The sequence below is a fragment of the Pangasianodon hypophthalmus genome, chromosome 3 (genome assembly GCF_027358585.1).
Source record: "Pangasianodon hypophthalmus isolate fPanHyp1 chromosome 3, fPanHyp1.pri, whole genome shotgun sequence".
NCBI lineage: Eukaryota > Metazoa > Chordata > Actinopteri > Siluriformes > Pangasiidae > Pangasianodon > Pangasianodon hypophthalmus.
The window spans coordinates 24,082,962-24,110,839 of record NC_069712.1 but is presented as its reverse complement, the minus strand read 5'-3'; the positions used below and the strand labels follow the sequence as shown (position 1 = coordinate 24,110,839).

General features: G+C 38.4%; 1 protein-coding gene across 2 annotated transcripts; it reads left to right on the top strand.

The window, feature by feature from the left end:
* On the top strand, window positions 1-23,630 carry kifc1 (kinesin family member C1). Of its 2 annotated transcripts, XM_026942038.3 has the most exons (17): window positions 1-111; window positions 497-526; window positions 1,063-1,143; window positions 1,263-1,356; window positions 1,600-1,653; window positions 2,208-2,249; window positions 2,400-2,589; window positions 2,670-2,835; window positions 3,254-3,421; window positions 8,749-8,868; window positions 10,560-10,844; window positions 11,037-11,201; window positions 18,748-18,886; window positions 20,235-20,374; window positions 20,502-20,575; window positions 23,063-23,138; window positions 23,241-23,630. In XM_026942038.3, the coding sequence occupies exons 2-17, from the start codon at window positions 515-517 to the stop codon at window positions 23,283-23,285; spliced, it is 1,851 nt and encodes a 616-aa protein (XP_026797839.1). In that variant the 5' UTR covers window positions 1-111; window positions 497-514; the 3' UTR covers window positions 23,286-23,630. The 2 variants fall into 2 exon arrangements, with proteins under 2 accessions (XP_026797839.1, XP_026797848.1); XM_026942047.3 differs by lacking the exon at window positions 2,208-2,249.
* The last annotated feature ends 4,248 nt before the right edge of the window (window positions 23,631-27,878 follow it).

Below are 27,878 nucleotides of genomic sequence, written 5' to 3'. Positions count from 1 at the left end.
ATTTGACCAATGGTAACGCTACCTGAACGGCGGCAAAAGATTTAAATTCAAACAGCTTTGAAAATACTTTGGGTGCAGTTCGGTGTTTTGCTACGTGTTCGTTTGTCGAAGGTAAGACGGTTATTTCCCGTCATATTTGGTGTACTATAAGGTTTTATCAGCAGAGCGAGGGAAATGGAAGTAGCGTGTATTTAACATTGACTTAAGTACATATAAAGGGTTTCTTAAAATTATGGAGGCGGTGCGCCACCCAGAATAGCTAACTTGTCTGGTAATGTTAGCCAGAAGTTAAGTCGTTATTTGATTAGTAGCTGGTAATATTCATTGTGAATCTGAGTTGCTGCCTTCACTAACTTGCAAGCGCCGTTTTAGGATCTCCTAGTTTATTTAACAGCAGAGTTCTGCCTGCTTTCTACCATCTAGATATTCACTTTGAGTCTTCTGTTTTGTTTAGCGGACTTTTAACTGTTTTTTTTTTTTTTTCCCTTTAATGAAGAACAATCTGGCAGGATAAATGAGCAAAGAGGTGAGTGCCAATTCTGATTGTCCCAGCTGTCTAATTTGCAAATTTTTTCCCGCCATGTTCTTGTATGGCTAAGCAAATGTATAAAATTGCACACCCAGTAAAACAAACAAACAAACAAAAAATTAGTCTTTTGATGTTAAAATTAAAATATTTCAACGTGAATCCAGTCAAGATTCACAGAAAGGTTTTTTGGAATATCATTTCTTAATCAAGACGACACTATGCACCATGTTTTAAAAAAAGAGAAAAAATTATCGTTTCATTAATGCAGGCCATCTAAAGGAGGGGAAAAACAATTTTTGGATATGACTATAGAAAAGACAGTTTTAAAACTACAGTTTTAGTGTGGTTTGATGTACATACTCACTGTCCATTTTATTAGGAACAGTTGTACCCTTGCTCATTATTTTTCTGTTTAGATATTTATTATTACAGTTTAAGAAAACTTTAGTCTGGCTTTAATCAGCATGCTTGCTAACTAAATCATCTATTAACTGTTCTAAGTAGATTAATTACGAAACTTGTTCCTCTGGCAGAATACAACGTCCCGTTTACCGGTCATGTCGAAGAGACCTCTCTCCAGCACCACTGATGGAGAGCATCAACAGTCTGCACCGGTGTGGTTTTGGCCTTTAAAAAAAGCCCAGAAGCAACATATTTTAGCCAGTCCCTTTATGTATTCAGACCTGTTTATTAATCTTTGTTAAAACTTCTGTTCTCATATTATATTATTTAGAAAAAGATGCGAAAAGTTGAGACAGGACATCAGAGGCTCAAACCTTCTACCAGTGTGGTCCCTCCAAAACGTCCTGGGCCAGTCAAAGCAACCAGTAAGTGATGGTACTCAAACACTACAGAGGAGTGCCTCCGCTAGCACGATTGAATGTACTGTCTTACCTGTATAATATGTAGTGTGTTGACACTTGTTAGATCACTTAAAATGTGCCATGGTTGCATTAAAGTACTTCTTAGGAACATTAGCTTATTAATGTTTGTCAACAGTACTACTTGCTGTGTATTTGTAGATGTAGAATATATTTTGTTGTCTTAATCATCTTTTTTTTTTTTCTTAGATAAACTGCTTGCTCCAGCCAGAGCAGCAACGGTGGCAGCAGCTCCCTCGAGAGGTATGGTTTTTATTCTTGCTTATGGTTCTTAAAGTGTAGTCAGGGAAGCAGACCTAGGGCAACACTCATGTTCTGATAGTTACTAGCCTGTTTGACTGGTCACTTGAACTGAATTGGTTTAATTGAATTGGTTCAAGTAGGCCTATTTAAAAAAAGAAAGGAGAAAAAAAAAGGGGGGGGGTGAATTTGGGGGGAAAAATGTGGAATATAGTGTTCTGTCGACTGATTGTTCAAGATTACAAAGTTCCAAAATATTGCACACTTAAGTCATATTATTCTCATTATTTATGTTCAAAAAACAGATCTGTGCTGAGGGGAAATTCTCAAAGTTCTAATAAATAATCTGCAGTATGCCAACACTCAAATAATAATCACTTGAATGCTAACAAAGATCACATCACTACTATCAGAGTGATAATCCCTCCCCAAGAAAATAGCTATGCCATTCTAAACTCAACAGCGTGCAAGTGTCCTGTCATGGCTGTAGACCGACAATTAAAGTGTTTGATGCATGTTGTTATGGCAGAAAAATTACCAGTTAATTTTATTTTTAGGTGATGCAAAAAAGCTATCTGCACATGCACCAGTTGCTAAAGGTAGGAAGAGAAACTAGTTTCCTTGTAACTTTGGTCACGAGACATCATATACAGTCTGCCTAAACCCATCAGTCTTCCTGAGACACGTAAAGGGCCAGCCTTAGTTACTCTTGTGATCTGTGATCTTCAATTTAACATGTACATGTGTAGGAGCATCCAAGAGACCAGGATGGGACTTGAAAGGAAAAGTCGCTGACCTGGAAAACAAAATTCAGAATTACCAGAGCCGTTTGAAGTCTTTTAACCAAGAAAACGAGGACCTTAAAACATCAAATGCAGAAGTGCAAAAAAACAAGACACAAGCCCAAGAGGAGAACAAGCATTTAAAACAGCGTCTTGGGTAAATTACAAACTCTATTTGAATTGAAATACCATGGTTTTGGTTGTATAATCAGGTTTTGCGATACACATTATTTGCAGGGCCCTTGAGGAGAAGCTAACTAATCTGGTATCTGTGAAAGAGGAGCTGGAGAGAACTAGTAAAGAAAAAGATGGCTTGCAGAAAGACCTGAAGAAGCTAATGGATGAAAATGGGATATTGCTCAAGTTAAGAGATGATCTGACTACTGAAATCTGCAATATACAGGCATGTCCTTGTACCCAATATATAAAACAAATGTGTTGTGTTTTTTTTTTTTTTCTTTTCCCTTTTTCTCCTTTCAAAGAAGATGCAGATGTAACAGCATGTTGGCAGTCTGTACAAATCTGTCCTCTAAAAGGTCAAAAGCTCAGTTTTTAAGCTGAAACTTGTGCATCTTGTATACTAATGCTTCTGTTCACTTTGCTTTTATATATATATATATATATATATATAAATATAATACACACACACACACGTGCTTATATATGCTTATTTTTTTATATATATATATATATATATATATATATATATATATATATATATATATATATATATATATATATATATATATATATAAATAATTATAATATAAAAAATTATAATATAAAATTACATTTTTTTTTTTTTCTTCTTCGTATTTAAGGGTCAGCTTTCTATTCAGACTTCTGCTCTGGCCCACTGTCAGGACAGTCTCAGAGCATGTCAGGATATGGTAAAAAGCTTACAGGAGTTGGTGGCCAGGCAGCAGGATGAGCTCCACTTTGGAGAAATGGAGCGTAGGAAACTCCATAACACGATTCAGGAGCTGAAGGTAAGTTGAATGGCCTACTGTAGAAGTAGACTTCTAGAATATTCTATGAAACACCATAAAAGGCTTAGCATTAAGAATGCAATCTTGAATTTGGTTGTAAAGCAAGTACATGTAGTTAAATTTATTTAAGAAAAATATGGTATGCATGGTAGATGCATTAATCAGTTTAGATTAGATTCAACTTTGTGCAGAGTACAAGTACAGAGCCATGCAGTTAGCATCTAACCAGAAGTGCAAATGGCAATGCATGTGTTTTTATATAAATTACACATACACACATGTGCAAGGTATGAGGTAGAGACCAGGCGAGTGCAAATATAGAAGTTGCATTGTACAGAGAAATGAGGGTGTGTGTGTGTAAAAAAAATAAATATATATTTATATTTCAGAATGAGGTGTAAGGGCAAGTGCAAATGATGAGAGAGATGGTATTTAAACATGCAAACAGGATTAATATTGTACAGTGGTCGGCATAGGGGTGTACAAGTTCAGGAGGAAGTCATAATGGTAGTGTACACTTTGGTCCCCGCTTCAGAATTCAGAAGGCTGACAGCTGATGGGGGGAAAAAAACTGTTCCTGAGTCTGCAAGTGTGACAACGAAGACTCCTGTAGCGTTTCCCCGATGGTAGAGGAGTAAACAGACCATGGTTGGGGTGAGGGGTATCTTTGATTATACCTTTCACAGTAAGCAGCATTTGGTGATTGTCTTTGGAAGGTAGCTGGATACCAGCGATGTATTGGTTAGTTTTCACCACCTGCTGGTGGGCCTTCTGTTCTTAGACAGTGCAATTGCCATACCACACTATGTTGCAGTCTAAGACGCTTTCAATAGTGCAGCAGTAAAAGTTCATTAGGATCTGGGGTGGTAAGTGAGCTTTCCTTAGTTTCCTAAGGAAGTAAAGGTGCTGTTGTGCCTTTTTGATCAGTGTGGATGTGTTGAGTGCCCAGGAAAGATCCTCAGAGATATGGACACCCAGGAACTTGAAGCTGGTCACACGCTCCACCGTGACCCCATCGATGCGGATAGGTGTATGACCCCTTGTCCCCCGGTGGTCCACAATAAGCCCTTTTGGTCCTCTGGGTGTTGAGTGCAAATTGTTGTTGGCACACCACGGTTCCAGGTGCTGAACCTCTTCCCTGTAGGTTATGTCATCCTTGCCACTGATCAGGCCTACCACTGTGGTGTCATCTGCAAACTTGATTATAGAGTTAGTCATGCACAGGTATGCAGTTGTAGGTGAAGAGGGAGTAGAGGATTGGGCTCAGCACACAGCCCTGTGGTATGCCAGTGTTCAGAATGAGGGTGGAGGAGTTGTGGGTGTCAAGCCTAACAGACTGTGGTCTGTTAGTAAGAAAGTCCAAGGTCCAACTGCAGAGGGAGGTGCTGATGCCAAGATCAGTAAGATTGGAGATCAGCTTGGGTGGGAAGACTTTTTTGAAGGCAGAACTGTTAATTAGATGTCAATAAATAACATCCTGACATAGGTGTTGCTTTTGTCTAGGCAAGTCAGGATGGAGTGGAGAGCTGAGGTAAGGTCTGTAGACAAATTGATATGGGTCCAGTGTGGGAGCAGGCATGTTTTAAGGTGAGAGAGGACCAGTCTCAAGCATATCAGCAATCTGATGTCCATAGTTAAAGTTTCCCATACAAGTCATTTGTTAACTGTATTTTACAGTTGCTACTTGTAGTAAACAACGGTGGAGAAAACGACTGTGAGGATGTCTGCATGTGTAGGCAGTAACTACTGCTGTTTATCTGTCAGCAAGACTGAAAGTGGATAGGCACTATTCCCTTACTATTTTTTTTTTTTTTTTTTTTCTCCCCTTTCTTTCTTCTGAATAAAATCATTACCTAGATATGGCATATGTATTGTAATAAATCCTTCATAAACCAGCCTATAATCAACAAATATATAAACAATGTTTTAGGGTGTAATTACTCTTTAGGCAACAATATTTCTAGTCCCCTCTGAAAGTATTGGAACAGCAAGGCCAGAAATTTGTTTTTGCTACACACTGAAGACATTTGGGTTTGAGATCAAAAGATGAAGGAGATGACTGATCAGACCTTTTGGTGGCAGAAGACCCAATTTTTTTGGTGTGGAAAAAGTATTTGAACAGAGTCTTAAAGTAAGTTAATGTAAATAACACTTACTATTTGGTAGCATATCCCTTGCTTGCAATAACTGCAAGGTGGTGACACAATGACACCAAACTGTGGAAGAGTCTTCTCTTCGGGAGGTGAAATGCATGTTAAGTTGGGTTCAGGTCTGGTGATTGACTTGACCAGTCTAAATCCTTCCACTTTTTCCCCCGAAGAAGTCCTTTGTTGTGTTGGCAGTGTTTTGGGTCATTGTCTTGCTGCATGAAGTTCCTCCCAATTAGATTGGATTCATTTCTCTGTAAATTGTCAGACTGTTTCTGTAGGCTTCTGAATTCATTCTGCTGTTTATCATGAATTACATTATCAATAAAGATTAGTGAGCCAGTTCCAGAAGCAGCCATCTAAGCTCAAGCCATGACACTACTTCCACTGTGCTTGACTGAGCTTGTTGGTTTTGCATCATGAGCTGATCTTTTTTCCTCCACACTTTGGCCTTTCCACCACTTTGGTAGAGGTTAATCCTGGTCTCATCAGTCCTTAAAACCTTTTTTTTCTTTTTCTTTTTCTTTCTTTCTTCCCCCTCTTTGCAAATTCCCATTTGGCCTCTGATTTTTACTGCTAATGAGTAATGTTAATGAGACCATACCTAATGAGCATCTTGTTGTATGGCCTCTATATTTCTGCTTGCTGAAGTCTTCTTTGAAAATTGGATTGATACTTTCACTCCTGCCTGGTGGAGGTGGTTGTCACTGACTTGTTTTTGGGTTTTTATTCCCAGCCCTTACAATGTTGGTCATCAACTGCTGCTGTCTTCCTTGGCTGACCTGTTTGATGTCTGATTGTTGGTACACCGGTAGTTTTTCTTTTTCAGGACATTCCCAATTGTTGTAGGATATGCCCCTTGCTTGTGCAGTGGCTGGCTGATTTTCCCTTCTTTTCTCAGCTTCAAATGGCTTGCTTTTCTCCCATAGACAGCTCTCTGGTTTTCATATGGGTTTATTCTTTTTAACAACAAATAGTCTTCATGGATGAAACCCAAACCAAAAGTAGACTTTCAGAGCCATTTGTTTAAATAATCCATCCAACTGGGCACACCTGGGTAACAAACACCGGTCAGTCATGAATATTTTTGATCACTTGAAAAATCATGGGTTCAATCAAAAGGTGCCATGTTCCAAGTTGTTTAACACATTTTAGTTGTGAAATCAGGAAATGGAAGCTGAAATTCTGATAGTCTCGTTCATCTTTTGATCTCAAACCCAAATGTCTTTAGTGTATAGCAAAAAGAATAGGCCTTCCTGTCCCAATACTTTCGAGGCTCCTGTGTATCGCACTTGTTTTTCATATCTGCGATAGTGTTGTGTTTACATTTACAGTGTTTTATATTATCTTTTTGCACAATCTGTTACATATGGCTCTCTGTCTACTTTATCCACACTAGGACTGTGTACTAGTCAGTCCCTTACTGTGTCTATTGTCCTGTTTTTAGGAAATTTGTACTTGACTTGTGCTGTTTGCACATTTTTGCACATGTGCACTTTATGTAGTCCTGTGTAGTCTCATGGTGTTTTGTTTTATGTAGCGCCATGGTCCTGGAGGAACATTTTGTTTCACTGTGTACTGTACCAGCTGTATATGGACTTGACTTGGATATGACTTGTCAAAATAAAATTGTAGATGTCTTAACAGGACAACTTATCAAAGTGAAAAATCCTTTTAAGAAATCTACAAAAAACTGTTTGGATATCTTTTAGAAACATTCTTTTGGCAGTATCTTGAATTATAAGGTAGAAGGATAGTTGTGCTCAAATTAGATAAATATGTCCTTGGGTGCATGAAGCAAGAAAAAATTCTAAATCCAAGGTAGAGGCTGTCTACATACTGAATGAGACCAGACTACTGAGATCTTGGGGGCAGTCGTGGCCTAATGGATAGAGAGTTGGACTTGAAACCCGAAGGTGAACCTGAAGGTCGTGGGTTCGAGTCTCGGTTCCGGCAGGGATTGTAGATGGGGGGAGTGAATGACCAGCGCTCTCTCCCACCCTCAATACCACGACTGAGGGTTAAATGCAGAGCACAAATTCCGAGTATGGGTCACCATACCTGGCCACAAGTCACTTCACCTTCACCTTAATATTTACTGCTTTAAACTTCCATAGTGTAAAAAGTGCAAAGATCAGTGAATAAAACAGACCATTGAGCAAACATTTCAGCCCATAGCTCACCTAGCAAAAAAGTTCATCCCTTTTATGAACACACAATTTAACATTGAGACCAGCTGAGCTTAATCAAGAGGAACTCCTGAAGTTGCAGAGCTCAGTTCCAGAAAATGTAGATGCATCACAAAACACATCCACACCACAAAATGCAAAAAAACAAACAAAAAAAGGTTTAACCCCTAATTCAAGCCATTAGGGGTTAGAGTTAAGCTCGAAGATCCAAAAACCCTCTCTTTGCAATAATTTCTTGTTATCCCCCCCCCCCCCCCCCCCCCGAAAAAAGAATGTTTGGCTAATTCAAAATGTCAAAAAATAGGAGCTGTATGATTTTGTCTCCTGATCGCATTCATATGTTCAATAATTCTTGTATGTAACGCACATTTTGTTTTGCTAATGTACAGTACAACAAAGAACATGGACGCATTATTATATAACATGTAATTTTACACCTAATCAATTGTGTAATTAAGTTTTGGAAGTGTATGGGTTTGTAAAGTCTCATTTCATGTAATGAGTGCAGGAAATACAATTGTTCCATGGAAAATTCCTCTGGGCATTGATGAGGGTTGCAGAGGGGATGATGGAGGTATCAGCATGCACCAGTCTATCCCTGAGGTTAGGATTTCTAGAATAAAAACACAAATTATTGCAAATAGGTTGTTTGGATCTTTGAGCTTAACTATTTAACCCCTAATGGCTTGAATGAAGAGATCGATTTTTCATGTTTTCTTTTTTTTTTTTTGTTTTTTTTGTTTTTTTTGTTTTTAGGTGTGGTTTTTGTAACTTTGGGGTGTGTTTGTATCTACATTTTCTGGAACTGAGCTCTGCAACTTCAGGAGCTCCTCTTGATTAAGCTCAGCTGGTCTCAATGTTCAATTATGTGTCAATAAAGGGGATGAACTTTCTCACTGATCTGTTTTCACCAATCTATGCACTGATCAGTCCAAATACCTGCCTAACAAGCAAACTACATAAGCATGTGTGTTGTACCCCCCCATCCCAGGGTAACATCAGAGTTTTCTGCAGGGTACGTCCTCTCCTTTCCAACCGGGAGGCAACCATCCCACACGTTCAACTGCCTGCTCATGACAACAAGGCTATAACACTTGCAAAAATAGAAGAGGTAAGCACATTATTTGTGGCAGGTAGTGGTGAGACTTGAATTTTATAAGTCTGAAATTCAAATAATTATTTTTGATTTGAACATTACTTAAAAAGGTTAACTTTAACCTTTTAAAAGGAAGTACTATGTAAAAGGCAAATGTAGGGCACAAGTGCCAAACTCTAGTCATGAACTGTCCACCTGTCCTGTACATTAGTGTTCTCCCTGTTCTAGCACACCTGCTTCATCTCAAGAATACAGAACCCCTAAGGGGACATGGTGATGGGTAGAGGAGAATGGTAGGAAAATTTATATTTCAATGCTTTTGCATTGAATTCAGAATTCAGTTCCCGTTTCCCCTTCAGCATGCCTATGTTGAAATGACATTTTCTGTTTCTGTGTTGAGCGGCTAATTTATGCTTTATTGCATGTGTTGGTTTATAGCATTATTTTAATGTAAATTTCAGGTTGATTTGCAGTTAAATACACACTTAAAATATAGAATGTTTCCAGAGGTTGTACTGCTCAATCATTAGTCGGATATAATTCTAGCTTCCACTCTGTTTTCAGAGTATCTCTAACAGCTGGAATTAACATGTTTCCCCAGTATATTCCAACTAGTGTAGATTAAAATAATACAGCAGTGCTAGTACTGTGTACATGTTTAATCAGCTCAACTAATCATACTTCACCCACAGAGCATTCGTTTTCACTGGACACAGATTTACCTGGAGGCCTGAGAAGTGGTTCCCCCCCTGTATATTAGTGTGAGGATTTATAAAGCACTACAGTGATGCTGGTGATGTATTTTACAGTTATCATGTATAACAAGTTTCATCTATAGATCAGTCTCTACACAGGGAACCACTTTTCTCAGGCCTCTAGGAAAATCTGTTCCACCTTCTCAGTGTAATAGACTCATTTAATAGATGAAATTTGTTTTATGTATAGCTTTAATATTTGAGGGAAACCTTCTTTCCACAAATACCAGGTAATCCAGTTCTGTCTGTGGTCAAGTGTGAAGGAATTAAGCATGGATGGATGAAGCTTGCTGAATGAAACCACTTTTCTAGGTGCACCTCTCAAGATTAAAGCTTAGTGTGTAACTGAGTTGCGTAACCTCAACTCAGGTTATTCAGACTAATTATTGTGCCATGCAATATAGTTTGTCTGCAACAAAACTTCAGGTTGTGTGACAAATGACACAATAATAAAATAAAAACAAATATACACTATCTGAACAAGAGAATGCCCCTGAAGAACTACGCATTTACAGTTCTAATTGAGATATTAGTTAACAAAACTTGACGTGTTAATTCCAGCTGTTAAAGAGGCACTGAAAACTAGAAATACAGAAGTATATCTGACTAACGATTGAGCGATAAAACCTCTGACAATACATTCCATTCTTAAAAAAAAAAAAAAAAAAAAAAAAGTGAGTGAACAAATGCAGAGTTTCTTGGGGGACTGTAAAAGCATTGAAATATAAATTTTCCTCTGATCTCATATTTTTTCCATCACCTATACAAGAAGGGCTTTTATATAAGAAGGACTGTTAATTATCCGATTATTTGAAATGGGGGTGTGAGAGCAGGGAAAACACTAAAATGCATGATGGGGTGCCCCAGGACCAGGATTGGGAACCTGTGAGCTAGGGGAAAATAATTGTGTGTCTCTGTTTCTCTCGCTCTCTCACACACTTACTCACGCAGTCGCATGTGGGACGTGCTGCAGAAACTCAGAAGAATTACATCTTCAGCTTTGATCGTGTGTTTGGCCCACACAGCACCCAGAGTGAGGTGTTCGAGGAGATCTCCCTCTTGGTGCAGTCAGCTCTGGATGGTTACAATGTTTGCTGCTTTGCATATGGCCAGACAGGTAGTGGCAAAACATTTACAATGGAAGGTGGTGACATGGAGGACATGCGGGGCGTCATTCCACGAGCTGTCCAGCAGATTTTTAAGTCTGCTGACATCCTTCAAGGGCAAGGCTGGCAGGTAATGGTTCAAGTATTCAGGCTGAATTACTGTGTTCATGAATGATTTTTGCTCCTAATCAATTCCTCAGTTCCTCCTACTTTAAAATATATTAAATGGTCTATAAATATACCAATATTTTACATGCATATCAAAATGCTATTGAAAGCGAAGGTGGTGATTTTTAAAATTTTTGCTTTTGTTTATTTGCAGTACACATTTACAGCCAGCTTCGTTGAAATTTACAATGAAACCCTGCGGGACTTGCTTTATATGGGCAAACCTAACAAGAGACCAGAGCTTGAAATCAGAAAGACCACAAATAATGAGGTCACAGTCACCAATCTGAATTACCAGAGGGTCACCACTGAGGATGAGGTATTTCATGCAGTGTATTTAAAACATTTATGTAGTGTAATTTGTGTACTTCCTACTGTATATGGTAACTACATTGGTTGATTTGTCTAATCCAAACCAAATAGGGCTTATCAGGGGGACTTCTGGTACACACGTCTCCTCAGTGCTAAAACTCTTGCCTCCAGATAGCAATAAAATTACCACAGGTGGTGTGTGTTTCTAGCACATTTGTATTTACTACTAACCTGTCTTGTTTGCTTCACATGGTCATATGATCGCACACTATTCATAACATGGTGTCCAAAGGGATAAAGAGCCATTGGAGTAGAGAATATAAGCTGGCTCTTATTTCAGTTTAGGGCAAATGAAGGTTCCAGCAGCAGGGGGGGTGTTTGTTTGTTTTTTGTTTTGTTTTGTTTTTTTTTTTTTCTTCCCTCCTCTCTCCCCTTCCCCTTTTTCCCCCCCTTTAAATTTGACACACCTGGCAAAGAAACTGCTAATCACTTTTGAGTTACTTTTGAAATGGAGGGAGTGTGTGTGTGTGTGTGTGTGTGTGTGTGTGTATAATATATACATACATTGTATGTGTATAATATATACATATAATATATATATAAGGCTGTTATTCCTAAATGGTTAGTGCAAATTTTTTTTTAAACCCCTTGAATTAAACCTGGAAGTCTACACTTTCACTCGCATCTTGATGGCTTCATTTCAAATCCATTGTGGTGTACAGAGGCAAAATTACAAAAATTGTCACTGTCCAAATGCTTACGGACCTGACTGTGTATTAACATGACACATATAGTAAACAAAATGAACAAAATCAAATGTGAAATATAAACACCTTCAGCAAATTGCCCCCAGTGGTGGCTACTTGCCAAATTACAAAGAACATTAAAGATGACATGGATTAACATCGCTCAAGAAAAACAACGTATGCAGTGTTCTGAAACACTTGCCTGAAGGTGGTTTTTGAAGTGACCCAATAGAAATTAATTTTAAACTGGATTTTAAGTTTCATGTGATTCCCTGCAAGCACTTGAGTTACAAATTACTGAGTAAATAAGGCTCTACCTTGTTAGTACAGATTGTCCATTGGTGGCCATATTGTTTACAAATGCCAACATGTTTTTGATAATTGAGTTTCACACTTTGAGTAGATGCACACCAAATTTTTGAAGATCTGCCACAAATCCTAGGACTAGTTTTCAAATGTAGGTTTTGCATAAATCAGTGAAAGATGTTTGTAGGACTTGTGGTTCATGAGATATGGACCAAAGCAAACAGTTGTGCTCTAGTATCACCCCTGGGCTGATCGGGCCAATCTTGCTTGCCTGAGTAGCAGGAGGGAGTACTACCTGTTGACCAAGTTTCATGTTTCTGACTTGCTTTTTGTTCTGCACAATTCGTTTTAAGCCAGAAAAATAGGAAGAAGAGAGAAATCCTAACAATTAGAGAAGGGTTCCTGCATCTTGGGGCTTAGACCCCTAATAAATATGGTGGCAATCTGTAGGAACCATACACTGTGTGCAGACAGTGCCACAAGTAGCTAATTCTCAAGAACACTAAAGCAAGCATATATTAACATACTATTAGCATTAAGCTGCTGTCACAATTTTTTAAAATCAATGTGGCTTATGGCTGCTATGTTTATGAAGTAACCTAGTCAATAGTAAAAATCCTTTCATAGACTAGCACAACTATATAGTACAACAGATTTTAGCTTGATTGGATTTATGGCCTGAGAAATAGTTATTTGAATCTAATTCCACTCCACTATTAAAATCTGTAAGATGAACTGTGTTTTCTTGTATAACCGTTGGATTTGTAGGAGTGCATCATGACTCTTAATTTCACGACATGCATGCTGATTAGGATTGTGAAACGAATTTGAGAGAATTTAACGAAGTTTTACATAGTGTGATTATTAAACGGACACCTAGTATAACATTTCATGATGGAAAATAATGTAAGACGTAATACTGGTCAGGTTAAAAAGCTGAACGCCCTCAACTGTATAGGCACTATTTGCCCTTTAATCCAGGGGTGTTAAATTCTGTACTGCTAAGAACCGACATGTTCATAAACTCCCATCTCTTCAGTATCCTTATGCTATTTTTTTCTCCAAATGTATTAATTCAAAAAATAAGTTGACTTTTATTTATTTAAAAAAAAAAAAAAAAAAAAAAAAAAAATTGAAGATTGGTAGAAAGTATATCAGCCGAAAGTAATTAACCCATATGGCGCAAAGATGCAGGACTCCACAAGGAGTAAACCACCAGGTAAATTAAATTAGTGTCCCCTTCAGGTGGGCATGTGCTGTTTCATTTACCAGAGTAGCGAGTGGGATTTGGGACCTAACTACCAAATTGGTGGCAATATTTCAATGATCCTGTCTTATAACTGTTTCAGTAAATTAGGCTCTGCCTCATTATAACTGACATGTGACTGCCATATTGTTTACAAAAATCAATGTTTTTGAGGTTCATAATGATTAAAAAAAATGATTTAAAAAAAATCAAGTGGCAGTTTTGCATATTAAGCAGATTATTAAATTTGAGTGGGCAGAGCTAAGTGGTCCAAAAGGCATTTTTTGGATGCTTTGTCTCCTTAGCCCCTACCAAAAAAAAAGTTTCATTCTTCCCCTTATTTTGCAAAAGAGATGCTTGTTTAAGTGCAAAAACATGAATAGTGCCCCCCAGGGGCCAAAATGAGTAAGACTATCATTTATTAAGGGGGGCCATGGCCATGCCTCAAACTTTGTACATGACCTCAAAATCTTGTCTTTTATAATATGTTTCAAGATTTGAAATCCATGCGAAGTCATGAGTTGGAGCTTTTTGAGTAAATTAGACCATTTTCTTTATGCATGTCAAAGTGTTTTTGATAATTAAGGGTCACACTTTGAGTAGGTTGATACCAAAATTGTGAAAGAGAGGACAAAATCCTAACAAAAGGGTTTCTGCATCTTTGGTTTGTGGACACCTGACCATCAAACACGTGTTTTTGAACTTCCCATTCTAGATTTAGTTCCCCCCTGCTATTATTATAATAGCCTCCACTCTTCTCAGAAGGCTTTCCACTAGATTTTGGGGCTGCTGTGGATTTGTTTATTAATGCAGTCAGGCATTGATATTGGGCATGGAGGCCTGGGACCCAGTGGAAATTCCAGTTCATCCTTGTGGTGTTCAGTGGGGTTGAGGTCAGGGCTCTGTGCAGTCCATTCATGTTCTTCCACTTTGACCTTGGCAAACCATGTCTTCATGGACCTCTATTAGTGCAAAGGGGCATTATCATGCTGGAACATGTTTGTGCTAGGCCTCTTAGTTCCAGTGATGGCAAATTATAATGCTACAGCATAGAAGGGCATATTGTACAATTGAGTGCTTTCAACTTCATGGCAACAGTTTAGAGAAGCCCCATGTATGGGTGTGATAGTCAGATGTCCACAGATGTTTGGTCATATAGTGTAAGTATAGGTGGATAGTGTACATAGTAAGTGTGCATTGTGCAAAGTAGTGAAAAGTAGTGATAGTCCCCTCAAAGTATTGGAACTGTAATGCTAGTGCTTTTGTGTTAAGTACATGTTGAAGACATTTGGTTTTGAGGTTGAGACAGTTGACACTGAAGTTAGATTTAAACAGCTTTCTGGCAAAGCCAAGACACAGTTCAGTGCATCAAAACCTGTGAGTGCAGAAGGCCTCTGTACATGCTGACTACCTCTGACCACCAAATGTGATTTTACAAGCCCATTTCTGCACACGTTCCACTGTTCTAGCCTGCTCTACAGTCAAAGAAGTGTGCTAGACAGGGACTGCATATTCCAGCACTGGACGCACATAGCCTGTGTAGATGGAAACCAGTACTGGATTCCAGAACCACTTCTTTATGCACGTAAGCATGAGGCAGCCATCTCAATGACTGGAATTCGCAAAAAATACAGAGATGAGCCACAAAAGTTCTGGATCCAAGTTTAACTTCTGCCGAAGTGGTGGAAAGGCCAAAGGGTGGAGAAAGCTCACTAATCTTCATAAATAAACTTTATAAATAATACAGTTTATTGATCTAACTTATGATGCTAGCAGCAGAATGAATTCTGTAGACAGCAGAAGTCTACAGAAATGTTGTCTGCCAATTTATAGAGAAATGCATCCAATCTAATTGGGAGGAATTTCATCATACAGCATGACAATGACCGAAAACACACTGCCAATGCAATGGATTTCATCAGGGGGGAAAAAGTGGAAGGTTTTAGACTGGTCAAGTCAATCACCAGACCTTAACCCAACTGCGCATGTATTTTACCTGAGGCCCCCCACCACCAACAAATTGACCAAAGTTGTAGTGCAAGCCTGGAAAAGCATCACAAAAGCAGAATGCAATGGTTTGGTGATGTCAGTGGGTCGGCAGCTAGATGCATTTATTGCAAGCAAGGAATGTGCAACCAAATATTGGGGCAGTCGTGGCTTAATGGATAGAGAGTCCGACTTGCAACCCGAAGGTGAATCTGAAGGTCGTGGGTTTGAGTCTCAGGTCCGGCAGGGATTGTAGGTGGGGGGGAGTGAATGACCAGCAATCTCTTCCACCCTCAATACCGCGACTGAGGTGAGACCCTTGAGCAAGGCATCAAACCCCCAACTGCTCCCCAGGTGCCTCAGCAAAAAAGGCTGCCCACTGCTCCGGGTGTGTGTTCACGGTGTATGTGCACTTGGATGGGTTAAATGCAGAGCACAAATTCTGAGTATGGGTCACCATACTTGGCCACAAGTTACTTCACTTCAATATTAAGTGTTTAATTTACTTTGATTACCTGTTTCTATGCTATTGGTCTGTCAAAGATGCCATGTTCTACGTTGTTTATTCTAGATGTAAATGTCAGGAAATGAAGGCTGAACTATTGTCATTCATCTTTTTTATCTTGAGCCCAAATGTCTTCTGTGTATGGCAGAAGTAACAGGCTTGGCCTTGCTGTTTCAATACTTTTGTATTGTATTTGTGTATTGTAAACATTCATATTGTAATTATATTCTATAATATGAATATTTGACCCAGTGGACAAAAAAGAATCTAAATATGTACACATTATTATTTTGATATTGACAAGTGTGTGGTAGAGAAAGTTTAACCTTAGACAAATCGGATACTAGCTTTATAATACTGTAAAATCTATTATCAACCTACACTATATTACCAAAAGTATTCGGTCACCCATCCAAATGATCGGAATCAGGTGTCCTAATCACTTGGCCTGGCCACAGGTGTATAAAATCAAGCACTTAGGCATGCAGACTGTTTTTACAAACATTTGTGAAAGAATAGGCCGCTCTCAGGAGCTCAGTGAATTCCAGCGTGGAACTGTCATAGGATGCCACCTGTGCAACAAATCCAGTCGTGAAATTTCCTCGCTCCTAAATATTCCACAGTCAACTGTCAGCTTTATCATAGCAAAATGGAAGAGTTTGGGAACAACAGCAACTCAGCCATGAAGTGGTAGGCCACGTAAACTGACGGAGAGGGGTCAGCGGATGCTGAAGCGCATAGTGCAAAGAGGTCGTCGACTTTCTTCAGTCAATTGCTACAGAGCTCCAAACTTCATGTGACCTTCAGATTAGCCCAAGTACAGTACGCAGAGAGCTTCATGGAATGGGTTTCCATGGCCGAGCAGCTGCATCCAAGCCACACATCACCAAGTGCAATGCAAAGCGTCGGATGCAGTGGTGTAAAGCACGCCGCCACTGGACTCTAGAGCAGTGGAGACGCGTTCTCTGGAGTGATGAATCACGCTTTTCCATCTGGCAATCTGATGGACGAGTCTGGGTTTGGAGGTTGCCAGGAGAACGGTACATTTCGGACTGCATTGTGCCGAGTGCGAAATTTGGTGGAGGAGGAATTATGGTGTGGGGTTGTTTTTCAGGAGTTGGGCTTGGCCCCTTAGTTCCAGTGAAAGGAACTTTGAATGCTTCAGGATACCATTTTGGACAATTCCATGCTCCCAACCTTGTGGGAACAGTTTGGAGCGGGCCCCTTCCTCTTCCAACATGACTGTGCACCAGTGCACAAAGCAAGGTCCATAAAGACATGGATGACAGAGTCTGGTGTGGATAAACTTGACTGGCCTGCACAGAGTCCTGACCTGAACCCGATAGAACACCTTTGGGATGAATTAGAGCGGAGACTGAGAGCCAGGCCTTCTCGACCAACATCAGTGTGTGACCTCACCAATGCGCTTGTGGAAGAATGGTCAAAAATTCCTATAAACACACTCCTCAACCTTGTGGACAGCCTTCCCAGAAGAGTTGAAGCTGTAATAGCTGCAAAAGGTGGACCGACATCATATTGAACCCTATGGGTTAGGAATGGGCTGGCACTTAAGTTCATATGTGAGTCAAGGCAGGTGACCGAATACTTTTGGTAATATAGTGTATGTGAAGAACACATGAGACTGCGGGCTCGTATATAAAAATAAAAAATAAAAATAAATAAAAAATTCCTTGCTGGGGTGGTGTGATGTTACCACCCTGAAGCAGATTAATTTTGTAAAACAGCAATTGGCTGTATTATTCTGTTTACACAACATCAATTTAGTGTAATTTTTAAATGTTAAATTTATTAATGAATGACAGCATTTTAATGGTTTATAGTTAAAATTTAATGTTGAACATCTGTGAGCCAAGTTGGTTCTTATCACTTGTTATGGGCACGATATGGTCATTCCCTGACAAATGCAGCTCATCACTTTACAGAGAAACCATAAGTGTAAACTCCTTTGTCCTGAAGACTTTACTGTGCTATGATTATAAAGTGCTGACACACAAGACTCCTTACATGTATGTTAAATAAATGTCTCCTAAGAAACTTCACATCAATGATTATATGGTTTTTCTTTGTTAAACTACACCATGTTCAATGGTACTGTTATAAATTTCTTTTTAATAGACAATGTGTTCAATTTAAGTTACCTTGATAAACTAATCAATTATAATGCATATATTTCTTAATTTCATACAAATCTGTTTTGTTTCTATGTAACCCATAGTCCCATAACCCATAGATTTCCATAGTCACAGCTCTGTCCCATACATTTCAGCATCTGATACCCAGACCAAGACACTGATGGTGAGACCAAAGACATCGTCATGGTGTTGAACAATTTGCATGGTTTGCTAAGCTCACAGCTAATGTTTGTGGTTGGGACTGAATTTGGGTGGCAGCAGGATTCTGTTTCTGCTTTGATGCGGGTTCCTGTTCAGGCTCAAAAAAATAAGAAAAATGCAGTGCTGTTATGAAAGTCAAGTATGCCTGTGCCTATTCTGAACTGCACACAATCATCTTTCAGTTACTCTAACATTAATTGCATTTTTAAATACACTTTCTTTTGTACAGATTCCAGTTTTCTATGTGCAGGAGTGTCTTCATAAGTGCACTAATTTCATAATGTCAATATTATATGGTCTCATAGCCCAGCTCTAACCATGGCACATTTTTGGTACTTGTACTTTGAGCATTTGTATTTTACTTGAGTGTTTGTTTAAACATGAACTATTTTATTTACTTTTAATTTCAGGTTTGCAAGTTGATCATCTTGGCAAACCAAAACAGGTCCACCGCCCGAACAAACATGAATGATCAATCATCTCGTTCCCATTCCATTTTCCAGCTGGACATAGAGGGAGAAAACACTGGCAGAGGCACCAAGTGCAAATGTAAGTATTCTAAATATTCCAGTGGAAAATAGGGAACTTGTTTTCTCAGGCCACTACCACTAAAGTTGAATACTTGTTGATTTGTGTAATTGATTGGCCTGTATCTGTTGTGTTGTAACAAATATTTTTTTTTGACATTGAAGGGGTTTAAATAAATAATTGAACTGCTTTGTGAAAAGCCATTTTACACACATATAATGACCCCACACTATTGCATTCTTTATATTATAAATGTTAACTGATTTCAGAGACTGCTATAAAAAAAAAAAAAAAGGAACTAGAACAGAAGAATTTTTATTGGGAGCTAAGATGTAGACTAATCAACTGGATTTTGAAGATTATGTACTTTTGAATTACTCTCTTGTACAGTGATATGAAAAGTTAAAGCTTATGGGAATAACTTGACAGTACTTGAAGTACATCAGGATACTTGTCATATTGTCAAAAGTTCTCAAAGTCTTAATTCATCTTTGATAGTACTCAGTTTGTAAAATGTAATTGTCAAATGAGACCAAGACACAGCATACCTATGTGCCTACATAAAGGAGGAATACATTTGAATAATGTGCCCCATATGTAAACCTACGTCAAGAATTCTGTCTAGTGCCTCTTGCCATGCATTAAAACTGCTGGCTGCACAAGTCTAATTTAAGATTGTATTTCTTTAAATGTAGTATAATTATTTCAAGTACTTTTTGGTGGTTTTCATGTCATAAAAATTCCAATGAAGAAAACGTATAATCTGTACCTAGAGGGCAGTTTAGTTCAGCTGTGATACAAACTCAAGTGTTCAAAATTGTGCATAGTATGCGATTCCTTTGAAAACTCTACTTTATTTTAGCTATGGGCAAATCAGATGTCCCAGCATCTATGGTTTGAGCTTTTGCTCTGGTGCCATGGTAGATACTGGAAAACTATGCTTTTCTGCTTTTTCAACAGCTCAGACCAAGTTCAAATAAAATTCAAGTTATAATCAAGTTGTTTGATATTTTCCATTCATGTCAATAATAAACCAAAGTGTACAGACTTATGCTTAATGCACTGATGCTCAGATTTAAAAAATATCTACAAATAAGTTGATCATCAGTAAATATTTTTCAATACACTTGAAAGACAGTAGACAGTTTACTGCAACATGAATGGACATGCCTGGTCCGTGAGTTCATTTTGTACCAAATTTGTCAACTAAGCTTGTACATTCAGCTGGTTGCTTATAAATCAAAGTATTTCTGCAGATTGAAGAGAAATGAGTTGATTAACCTTGTTTATGCTGTTAGCCACCCCTTCCACAGAGACTATGCAACACCCCCTTGCCCACTTTTTTCCTTTTTTTTTTTTTTTTCTCCAGCCTCCCTTTGTTTGGTGGATTTGGCTGGCAGTGAAAGGGTCCAGAAAAGCCAGTCTCAAGCAGAAAGGTTTAAGGAAATGACTGCCATAAATTCTTCACTCACCAATTTGGGACTTGTCATCACTGCTTTAGCCAACAAGGTGTGTTTGTTGTTTTTTTTTTTTTTTTTTTAAAGAGAGATCAGTGTGCTTTTGAGCTGGTTAGATATTGGAAAGCTAACAATTATCGTAATGTATGATTTACTTTTCCATCCATTGTTCTGTTTAGGAGAGCTTTGTGCCCTATCGCAACTCAAAGCTTACTTACCTACTTCAGGGGTGCCTGGGTGGCAACAGCAAAACGTAAGTTGAGAATTGCACCCTTGTTAAATGGGAAATTGTATTTCTGTTTTATATGTGCCACTCAAATTAACTGAAGAAATTTTGGTATTCATGAAAATCACATTTGGAAAAACATTCATATTCTACAAGAGTTCATTTGTAAAGTTGCTCATAATGTCAAATCATATAATTGGCATAGACAACTGTGAAATTGAGCTTTTGCAAAGTTTTATGGCCATTACATTAAATGTAAATGAGCAGAAAGAAAATCGGTGTTACAGAAAGTTTCGTAGATCTGGTAGACTTTTTACACACAACTTAACTAAAAGATTGCTCAGTGAGGCCCATTGTGTGTAGTTCTTATTGATAGAGACTTGCAAATTATTAAATAACTTGATTGGTCGTTTACATGAAGGTAAACTATCCTTGCAATGTATAATTAGTTACCAAGATATTACATTTTCATCTAACTGTTCCAGGGTTGAAATTGATCAGTAGACACACATCTAGCAACAAAATGAATATACAGTCAGGTCCATAAATATTGGAACAGTGACAGTTTTGGTAATTTTGCCTCTGTACACCACCACAGTGGATTTGAAATGAAGCAGTCAAGATGTGACTGAAGCGTAGACTTTCAGCTTTAATTCAAGGGGTTTAACAAAAATATTGCATTAACCGTTTAGGAATTACAGCCATTTTTTACAGAGTTCCTCCATTTTCACAGGCTCAAAAGTAATGGGACAATTGACTGATAAGCAGTTTCATGGCCAGCTGTGGTCTGTTTCCTCCTTATGTCATGATAAATTAAGGAGATAAAAGGTCTGGAGCTGATTCCAAGTGTTGAATTTGGATTTGGTAGCTGTTCATGGGAACTCTCAATATGCCGTCCAAAGAGGTGTTGATGCAAGTGAAGGAGGCCATCATTAGGCTGAAAAACCAAAACAGACCTATCAGAGAGATAGCAGAAACTTTAGGAGGGCCAAATCAACAATTTGGTACATTCTTAAAAAGAAGGAATGCACTGGTGAGCTCAGCAACACAAAAAGGCCTGGGAGACCACAGAAAACAACTAAAGTGGATGATTGCAGAATTCTTTTCTTATTGAAGAACAACCCCTTCACAACATCTAGCCAAGTCAGGAACACACTGGAGGAGGTAGGCCTACCATTGTCAAAGTCTACAATCAAGAGCCACCTTCATGAATGTAAATACAGACGATTTACCTCAAGATGCAAACCGCTGGTAACACTCAAGAACACAAAGGCCAGATTAGACTTTGCTTAAAAAACCTATTAAAAAAAAAAAAGCCTGAGCAGTTCTGATGCAAGATTAACTTGTACCAGAATGATGGGAAGAGAAAGGTATGGAGAAGGAAAGGAAGGGCTCATGATCCAAAGCATACCACATCATCCGTCAAACATGTGGAGGCAGTGTTATGGCATGGGCATGTTTGGCTGCCAATGGAACTGGGTCACTGGGGTTTATTGATAATGTGACTGCTGATAGAAGTAGCAGGATGAATTCTGAAGTGTACAGAGCTATACTTTCTGCTCAGATTCAGTCAAATGCTGCAAAACTGATAGGACAGCGCTTCACAGTACAGATGGATAACAACCCAAAACATACTGTGAAAGCAGCCCAAGAGCTTGGAAATTAAATGTTCTTAAATGGCCGAGTCAGTCACCTGACCTCAACCCAACTGAGCTGCTTTTCACTTACTGAAGACAAATCTGAAGGCAGAATGACCCACAAACAAGCAGTAACTGAAGATGGCTGCAGTAAAGACCTGGCAAATCATCTCAAGGGAGGAAACTCAGCATTTGGTGATGTCCATGGGGTCCAGACTTCAGGTAGTCATTGACTGCAAAGGATTTACCTCCAAGTAATAAAAATAATCCTAATATTTATGATTATATTAGTTTGTCCCATTACTTTTGAGCCTGTGAAAATGAAGGAACTCTGTAAAAAATGGCTGTAATTCCTAAATGGTTAATGCAATATTTTTGTTAATCCCCTTGAATTAAAGCTGAAAGTCTACGCTTCAGTCACATCTTGACTGCTTCATTTCAAATCCACTGTGGTGTACAGAGGCAAAATTACCAAAACTGTGTCACTGTCCCAATATTTATGGACCTGACTGTACAGTACTTTGTAATAAGCAAGGAAGTTGTGAAACTAGTGGTGCAGTGATTTAGGCAATAATCATATCTATTAAAGCTTTTGGTGCATTGTCGGGCTATGGAAATAAACAACTATGAAATTAACACCATAAACGTGAAGTAGTGAGTGGACATGAGCAAGGGAGGCTGAGAACATCCTCTGATACTGACATCCCACTAGTGTTTACCTATGACAGATGGGGAGCAGTTAACCCGCATATGTAACTTAAATTGCATGTTTATGGGCACTTCAAATGAAATACAAACTTTTCACGGATGTAGATTAAACCGAAGGTCATTTAATCAGGTGAATGATGTCTCTGACTTGTTTGTTTCTGATGTCTAGTTTGATGTTTGTAAACATTTCACCTGAAGAAGAGAGTTTTAGTGAATCACTTAATTCTCTGCGCTTTGCCAGCAAGGTCAGTATTTATCTTCCAGTGGCTTGTGTTGAATGATATGAAGATGCCTGTTGATTTGTTGACCATTTGTGCATTGTGTTTGACCATTGTGTACTGTTGCAGGTGAATGACTGTGTTATTGGAACTGCCACAGCCAATAGGAAGTAGCCTTTTGTTACTTCTTTTTGATCCTCTGAAGGCACCATTACTTGTACATCTTTCTTTTTCAGTATACATTCTCTGCCTTGCATTTTGAAGATTCCATAACATGACGTTTTTAATCCATTTTATTACTTTCTTTATATTTTAAAAAGCTTATTAAATGTTTTGTTTTGTTTGCTATGTGAAATTACCTGGACTTTATCAAAACCAATTAAACAGAATTAAGTTTGTTGATCAATGCATTCATTATAAAAACATGGCTAGTAGGTTTTATAACTACTATTTACAATACTTTCCACTGTTTTAATTTTTTCTGAGTATAATTAAATCATAATACATGTATGTAAAATATGCTGTTTTTCCCCATGGTTATTCTGGTCATTACTGCTGTTGGGGAGGGGGGAGTGGCAACACTTCAAAAAAAAAAAAAAAAAAAAAAAATTCTACATGGCAAATATTTTACTAGTAGGTGTAGTAGAGTAATAGAAAACCAAAAGACCCAACAGTCATGACATGCATGCTGCTGATTCTGTGTAATTGAATCACTAATTGAAAAGGGCATGCTCAAAATAATAGCAGTGTGGAGTTCAATTAGAGAGGTAAATCATTCTGTGAAAAAAAACTGGTGTCAAACAAGTGGCCCTTATTTAAGGACGAAGGCAGCAAATGTACTGTGCATTTCTCTGAAAATCTGAGTAAAATGAGTCGTTCCAGACATTGTTCAGAAGAACAGCGTACTTTGATTATAAAGTTGATTAGAGAGGGGAAAACATATAAAGAAGTGCAGAAAATGATAGGCTGCTCAGCTAAAATATCAAATGCTTTAAAATGGCAACCAAAACCATAAAGACGTGGAAGAAAAAGGAAAACTACCATTCGGATGGATCGAAGAATATCCAAAATGGCAGACTCGCCCAATGATCAGCTCCAGGGTGATCAAAGAAAGTCTAAAGCTACCTGTGAGTACTGTAACAATTAGAAGACGCCTATGTGAGCAAGCTATCAGCAAGAAGCCCCCGCAAAGTCCCATTGTTGAAAAAACGGCACGTGCTGAAGAGGTTCCAATTTGCCAAAGAACACATTGACCGGCCTAAAGAGAAATGGCGCAATATTTTGTTGACCAATGAAAGCAAGATTGTTCTTTTTGGGTCTAGGGGCCGCAGACAGTTTGTCAGACGACCCCCAAACACTGAATTCAAGCTACAGTACACTGTGAAGACAGTGAAGCATGGTGGCGCAAGCGTCATGATATGGAGATGTTTCTCATACTATGGTGTTGGGCCTATTTGTCGGATTCCAGGGATCATGGATCAGTTTGAGTACACTAAAATACTTAGAGGTCATGTTGCCTTATGCCGAAGAGGAAATGCCCTTGAAATGGGTGTTTCAACAAGACAACGACCCCAAACATGCCAGTAAGTGAGCAGCATCTTGGTTCCAGACCCACAAGATTAACGTTATAGAGTGGCCAGCCCAATCTCCTGACCTTATTCCAATAGAAAACTTATGGGGTGACATCAAAAATCCTGTTTCTGAGGCAAAACCAAGAAATGCAGAGGAATTGTGGTATGTAGTGCAATCGTCCTGGGCTGGAATACCTGTTCACAGGTGCCAGAAATTGGTCGACTCCATGCAACACAGATGTGAAGCAGTTCTCAGAAACCGTGGCTATACAACCAAATATTAGTTCAGTGATTCACAAGAAAGCTAAATCTTCAAGAATTTTTCAGTTTATACAGTAAAGGTTTGACTTTGTAAAGAACAATGCACTGCTATTTTTTGAACAGCCTAATATTCCTTTTTCTTCACTTTCTGTAAAGTAATAACAAATTTGATAAATTTTTCTTCATGTTTTGATTTAGAATACAATGTGCAGTGTTCCCAATGCATTTGTGTGTATTGAAATAAAAGTTATTATAAGGATTTTGAGCTTTACTCACTTTTTTTAAACACACTACTATTATTTTGAACACAACTCTGTAGATATAGATATAGATAGTTAACGGTCCATAAGTATTTGGACAGTGACAATTTTGGTCTGTGAGCTGCTGTGATAAGTGAATTTCCCCACTGTGGGATCAATAAAGCTTAGCTTATCTTATTTTGCCTCTACTCCATAATGGATTTGAAATGAAGCAATCAAGATGTGAATGATGTATAGACTTTCTTTCTTAATTCAAGGGGTTTAACAAAAACATTGCATTAACCATTTAGGAATTACCGACTATTATATAACAGGAATTACTTTACTTAAAAAAAAAAAAAAAAAAAAAAAAAGAGTCCCTCCATTTTCACAGGCTCAGAAGTAATTGGACAAACTAATATAATCATAAACATTAGGATTATTTTTTATTACTTGGAGGTAAATCCTTTGCCTGAAGTCTGGACCCCATGGACATCGCCAAATGCTGAGTTTCCTCCCTTGAGATGATTTGCCAGCTCTTTACTGCAGCCATCTTCAGTTGCTGCTTCTTTGTGGGTCTTTCTGCCTTCAGATTTGTCTTCAGTGAGTGAAAAAAATTTGGGTTGTGGTCAGGTGACCGACTCAGCCATTAAAGAACATTTAATTTCCAAGCTCTTGGGCTGCTTTCACAGGTTGTTATCCATCTGTACTGTGAAGCGCTGTCCTATCAGTTTTACCTCGGTTTTCATCTTGAGGTAAACCGCCTGTATTTACATTCATGAAGGTGGCTTTTGATTGTAGACTTTGACAATGATACGCCTACCTCCCCCAGAGTGTTCCTGACTTGGCTAGATGTTGTGAAGCCTTTCTTCAATAAGAAAAGAATTCTGAAATTATCAACTTTAGTTGTTTTCTGTGGTCTTCCAGGCCTTTTGGTGTTGCTGAGCTCGCCAGTGCATTCCTCCTTTTTAAGAATGTACCAAATTGTTGATTTGACCCTCCTAAAGTTTCTGCTATCTCTGATAGGTCTGTTTTGGTTTTTCAGCCTGATGATGGCCTCCTTCACTTGCATCAACACCTCTTTGGTCTACAATAGTGAGAGTTCCCATGAACAGCTACCAAATGCAAGTTCAACACTTGGAATCAGCTCCAGACCTTTTATCTCCTTAATTTATCATGAAATAAGGAGGAAACAGACCACAGCTGACCATGAAACTGCTTATCAGTCAATTGTCCAATTACTTTTGAGCCAAAATGGAGGGACTCTGGGGGGGGAAAAAAAAAAAAAAAAAAAAAAATGGGTGTAATTCCTAAATGGTTAATGCAATATTTGCATTAATGCAATGTGTGTGTGTGTGTGTAATATATATATATATATATAAAATTACATATATTACACATAGAGTACTGTGCATAAGTCTTAGGCACATGCAAAGGTGCCTTCAAAAATAATGAAATTAACTACATTAAAAAAAATACTATAAAGTAAACAGTAATAAATGAATTTATTATTTGGTGTGATGGTCCTATGCATAAAAAAATTAAATAAATACAAGTAGTACATTTTATTCATGGAGAAAGTGTGACATTATGTTGAATCAGCATTAACAGCACATGATTTTACAAGTATATTTGTATGTGTGAATCAACATTGAGTATGTATCTCTTTACCTTTGATATGTGGCCATGTCTCTGATCTCTTAAACAGTGTATTGTTACATATCAAATTTAAACATTTTTTTAAAGAATAGACTAGCTGAGCTTGTGCCACAATTAAAGAAAAGATACAGGGCTGATCTATACATCTCGGCTTTGTTGATTGTTTCAATAAAGTCTGATTTTTGGTATCCAAGGCCCCTTGACTTTGGAATATTTTTTTCTTCTTTATTTCGGATTAAGAGAGTTTTCCACGACATAATTATTGGCGTTGTCGGCAGGACTGGAAAGGAACCCCAGGAGGGGTGAAAGGCCGCAGCTAGGCTGCCCAAAGGCAGACTGCACAAACAGGCTGGCCAATGAAGGTAAGCGCTTTTGCTTCTATTTTAAGTTGTTTGTGTGGTTCACTGTAAGTCAGCCTGAGGCGGTAAGAGCACCCATAAGCTTCTCCAAATTAAAGAACCAAAATAAGCAACGGGGTTTTTGATCTAAAAAAAAGGTGCTGTTAAGTGGGCCTTGATGGATAACGGTAATATATAAATAAGGTAAAAAGTACAGAGTAAAAAGAGGAGAAGCATGCAAAATCCTGCGGATACTGGTTCTTACTGTGTGATTTGGTGTGCATAATAGTGAGCCCACATATTGCTGTGCTAGTGGAAGTGGTAACAGGCAGAGTTTAGTGGCTGGCACTGCACCAAAACAGTGAGCCCGTATGCTGCTGTGCTAGTGGAAAGAGGTACTATGCAGAGCTTAGCATTGGCACTGCACTGGGAGGAAGTCTGTACGGGCAGGTCACGCAAGAGGCGTGTACACTTAAGAGAAGTGTAAAATTATAGAGAAAAAAGACAAAAAAATAGGGGTGTATGTCTTGTCTGTTGTATGTTATTTGTTAGTTTGTCTCTATCTTGCTTTGATCTGGTTATCTGTCTACTGATTTCTTAAGTGTAGTCCCTAATTGGGGGCTCTGGAGTGTTTATTTTTTTCCTTGGTGAGTTCCCTTGAGGTCAGATTGGCCAAGCCCAAAGTTGCTTGCAGGGCAG